Here is a 4,882-nt window from a genome sequence, read left to right as displayed (position 1 = left end):
AACTCAACTAGCTCCCATAATCATAAGATTCATAAGAATCATAAGCCTTACTCGTATGTATGTATTCCCAAAGTGTCTAATTAGAATAAATGCCGCAAATTACTCATTCCCATTTAACTAAATGTACGTTTCTAAACAAATAAATGAAAAAAAAATATGAAAGGTAAAGGTAATATACATATAAAGGTTTACTCGACGCACATTCCACTCGATGAGCGCACTAATTCTGCAGCCGGATCTCGTACTAAAATGCTTTGTACGGTCCGGTACCTACATGTACATTTGTACAATGTACATAATATTACTGTGCATATAGTTGTATGTAGATAGTCTCTCTATATATGTAGGCATTTCATATAGTCGTCCTTTGAGAAATGCCGCTCGAATTTTTGCCGCGGCCGCCAAAGGCGCCGCCTCGACGCACACACACAAAGGAGCCGAGAGCCGCAGCCGCGGCGTAGTGGGGGCGGCAAGCCGTTTGCCGTCACGCCATGACGCCATTCGAGTCGATTTTACTTTACTGGCAAGGTGCGTTTACGAGTTAACGTCAAAAAAGTTTACCATATCGTGATTAATCCTCCTTTTTTTAAACTTGTCATTGGCATAACTTCTATGCTATTTAGAAGCTCGAAGAACTGTGAAAATCCGTCCTAAGAACGCAGATTATTTGACGCATCGTTTTATTTTATGCGATTCGTCTTTCGTTCGTTTCTCCCCGCTAACCAGTGCTCTATAGTTTACTCTATATTATCTATGGTAATCGGTTGAAGAGAGGAAGTCTAATTTTGAATATGACTGAGAAGGAAAGCGTGAAAATGTTCGACGATCTAATAGATCGGCAAGTCCTAATAAGTTTAGTAAAAGAGCGACCAGTATTATGGAACAGGCTTGATGACGTTTATAAAGATAAAATAGGCAAAGTAACAGCATGGACGGAAATTTGCGTTTCTTTAAAGGATGATTTTGAACAAATGGAGGAAAACGATCGCGACGTGTTTGGTAAGTTTTTAGTAGTTATAGACTTCGCGCTAAAAAAAATTACAGCGGCCGGCCAGCAAAAGCGTGCACTCCATAGATGCAAATGCACTGCATACCCTGAGGATACATAACAACTGCATTGGTGCATGAATTTTATATTTCGTATAAAATTTATACCTATAGTGCCTACCCTAGTTAGAAGCTTTTTGCACGCCGTGCTGATCTGTACAGCTACACTCCCGTGTTGTTATTTGAGTATTATTTTATTCTGGAATTATTTTAAAACTGGCGTTAGCAGTTGGCACAACCACTGTTTGAAGGCTTTGAACTGTTATTATTACTAAATTAATGCTCCCAGACTGTAGGAAATTTGCCATTTTCTTTACATCCTTTTGATATAAGTATCTATATATTTTTTCATTAGGAATAAGCTTGCGCTTGATCACGATGTCACCTGATGGTAAGTGTAGATGTGGCCTAAGGTGTAACGCGCTTGCCTAGAAGATGCCTGTTCACTCACATCTTAATTTTATAGTTTGTTCCCATTTGCATATGGACTTTTACGCATTGCGTTATTTCTTTTGTAATGTTGAAAATCGTTAATCTATAAATTCCACCAATTATATTAAGTAACGTTTTTTACAGAACAATGTGTAATAAAAAGATGGAAACAAATAAGAGATGCTTGGATGAAATCTCTGCTAATTGCCAATAAATCCAGGAAATCTGGTATCGGTAAACCCACGAAACCTTATAAATATGATAATGAATTAGCTTTTATGAGACCAATCGTCCGCCATGCTCAGAACGATATGAGAAACAATGAGATTGAAGAAGAAAAAGAAAGAGCACTTAAACGGCATTTAGATACATTATCTAAGAAGAGAAAGAAGCAAACTCTAATCAAAATCGCGAACCGAGTTGATCACCAATTGAAGAGGATCCCCACCGAGAATGATGACCGTAACTTGACCTTCTTTAAAAGTGTTCTGCCGTCTCTTAACTTATTCGATGACGACCAAACATTAGAGTTCCAATCAGGTGTCATAAAACTTATACAGAATATCAAAAGACGTGTCCATTGCAGTTGGTCTGAAAGTGATAATATAATATATCAGAATCAATTTATCAATCAGGGTTATGACAGGCTATGTTCTGCACAGTCGCCGTCTGCAGCATCCACATCTACGCAGTCGGATGCCCCCAGTGTGCTTTTGTTTTGCTCTGATGGAAACGACGATACCGCCAGTATAAAATTAGAATCATATTCAGAGACAGATTAAGAAAGCGCCCCAGGAAAGATTTGCCATCGGCAGTGATGTACAAGAAGAAGAAGAAAGAAAATAAATTTATTCAAATCTAAAAGTTACAGACAGTCAGTACCCTATCCTTATGACAGCATGTCTGTCTATAACCCTTAAAAAGAAAGGATGTACAGCTCAGCATATGCCGTGCACTACGTACAAGTATAATACACGGCGCTGATTTTCAGCTGAGACCCGTGTGACGTCACAGCTTATAATTGTACAAATAAATTGACATTAACTAAATTAAATTAAAATAAGATACCCTATACAATATATGAAATACAACCCTATATAAAATAATTATTTTGATTTTACTATTTTGATATTTTTTTGAAGAGCCGTGATAGCCCAGTGGATATGACCTCTGCCTCCGATTCCGGAGGGTGTGGGTTCGAATCCTGTCCGAGGCATGCACCTCCAACTATTCAGTTGTGTGCATTTTAAGAAATTAAATATCACGTGTCTCAAACGGTGAAGGAAAACATCGCAAGGAAACCTGCATACCAGGGATTTTCTTAATTCTCTGCGTGTGTGAAGTCTGTTAATCCGCATTGGGCCAGCGTGGTGGACTATTGGCCTAACCCCTCTCATTCTGAGAGGAGACTCGAGCTCGGCAGTGAGCCGAATATGGGTTGATAATGATGATGATGATGATACTATTTTGTAAGAAATCAACGATTAATTGAACTTTAGTTTATTTGTTCGAGAAAACAATTTTCACCTTCTATACGCAGATGAAGCAATAGTTGATATTTTCGGGAACCAAAATTGGGTATCCGACTAAATTTTTTGAAATATCGACTGAAATTTTAAAACGACGCGCTGCGTTCAGTTGTGTTCGGAACCATAGTATCTTAAAAAATAAAAATTATTTCAAATACAAGATGTAAATACGTATTTTGTATCTTATATCTGTATTTCAGATACTTTTATTAAAGGTAAGTCACATCTCTGCTGGCCATCAGAGTCATGTAAAAATTATATCAGACGCCCTGCAGTTTTATCCGCATAACTCCCGTTCCCGTTGGAATATGGGGATAAAATATAGCTAAAGATGCAGCTTTCTAGCGGTGAAACAGTTATTAAAATCGGCCGACTAGTTTTGAGTTAAATCGTAACGAAGAAACAAAAAATTAAACCTCATAAACGGAAGTTGAATGAAACTCATTAGTGATCAGCCCCTGTAGCCAAGTGGCACGTCGATTCTCTTTCTACGATCGCAAACGCTTCGAAAACTAGAAAAATGTATGGAATTGACATTTCCTATCGATAGGTCACGTGTTCAAGATCTGTCATTCCCATACAATATTCTAGTTGTCGAAGCTTTTGCGATCGTAGAAAGAGAATCGACTTGCCACTTGGCTACAGGGGCAGAGGTGACTTCTCTAGTAGATATGTAGCAGATTTACTATACTCGTAACTCAATGATTGTGACCCATATGGTCTCGATTTGTGACGACCATGACGAATCGTATTATATCACAATAAATCGATTCATAAAGAATGACGTATTAATTTTTAATGAAGCGTAATCAACAACGACTCGTCATTGACGGACGCATGTGTGAACAAGCCATGGCTCATATGCTCATACGGTTTATCTTATTTGTATATGTTTAAAGTCACGCCACTCGTGTCTGTGTGCGTAGCATCGTAAAGCTGAGATAACATTGTTTGTTTTGATTTTGATTTTACAATATTGAGTCGAACAATAATTTTCCGATGTCCTTTTACCTACTTCACAAAGTATATTTTATTATTATAAATAATACCTAAACAATTAGCTGTGATCAGTTGCGCAGGGTAGATATTGGGAAAGTCCATGTGCTGGTCTAGAATACAATCTATGTATCCGTTTGTTGTATCTAAATTTAATTTAGATCCATACGTCCAGCTATTCTGAAGTATTTGTAAACAAATATAAGGATTTTTTATAATACATAGTTTTTCTTTATTTTATATGTATAACTGTTTTTATATGTAAGACTGAAAAAATCTGATAAAAATCCCAACTCCAGAACTCAAGCAAATCGTATTGATGCAAGCTTAGATTTCACAGATAAGACTAACTAATCTGTGAAAACTAAATGGTGTTTTTTTAATTATGATTAAGTATTTAAAATTATTATAAGTAAATAAATTATTTATTAGCCTTGTCTTCACAAAAATGATTTTGAAATTACCCTTAAAAAGCTCCTGCAATAAGAAAGACGCATTTTCGTTGAAAAGACGCAGACGGTGATGCAACCCAAGCCTGGAACCTAATTTGGTCTGGTGATCTGGTTATTAAAGAAAAAACTACCTACTACATAAACTAGTTATACAACTATGATATGATACATTTTATTTGCGCAAGGCTCGTCGCCTGAGAAAGTCATGTAAATAACAACAAAATCATCTAATTTGTATGTGCAGTATGCGCTCGATCATATAGCTCTATGAACGGCGGGAGCGGCTCTGAATTATTTATTTTCTCGTTCACATTTTATTGTTTGTTCAAACCTTACTTCGAACATATTGATCGAGTGATGTCTACACGTCATTATAATAATGATATTACCTTCAAATACGGAAGCAATACGAGCAGAATTGGTGCC

The 4,882-nt window shown here is 36.8% G+C and overlaps 1 protein-coding gene across 1 annotated transcript; it reads left to right on the top strand.

Moving 5' to 3' along the window:
* Positions 1–492: 492 nt before the first annotated feature.
* LOC112045204 (uncharacterized) lies at positions 493–2,586 on the top strand. Its single transcript, XM_024081299.2, has 2 exons — positions 493–999; positions 1,624–2,586. The coding sequence occupies exons 1-2, from the start codon at positions 792–794 to the stop codon at positions 2,259–2,261; spliced, it is 846 nt and encodes a 281-aa protein (XP_023937067.2). The 5' UTR covers positions 493–791; the 3' UTR covers positions 2,262–2,586.
* Positions 2,587–4,882: the final 2,296 nt, after the last annotated feature.

This window comes from Bicyclus anynana, chromosome 7, assembly GCF_947172395.1.
Source record: "Bicyclus anynana chromosome 7, ilBicAnyn1.1, whole genome shotgun sequence".
In the NCBI taxonomy this organism is placed as follows: Eukaryota; Metazoa; Arthropoda; class Insecta; order Lepidoptera; family Nymphalidae; genus Bicyclus; species Bicyclus anynana.
Note: the sequence above shows the minus strand (reverse complement) of the source record. Positions and strands in the feature narration are given on the sequence as shown.

Bases quoted from the DNA above. Each gene is read 5' to 3' on its own strand.
- LOC112045204 (XM_024081299.2), top strand. From the start codon at position 792: ATGACTGAGAAGGAAAGCGTGAAAATGTTCGACGATCTAATAGATCGG. The intron at 1,000-1,623 runs GTAAGTTTTTAG...CGTTTTTTACAG, and splicing joins AAACGATCGCGACGTGTTTG to AACAATGTGTAATAAAAAGA.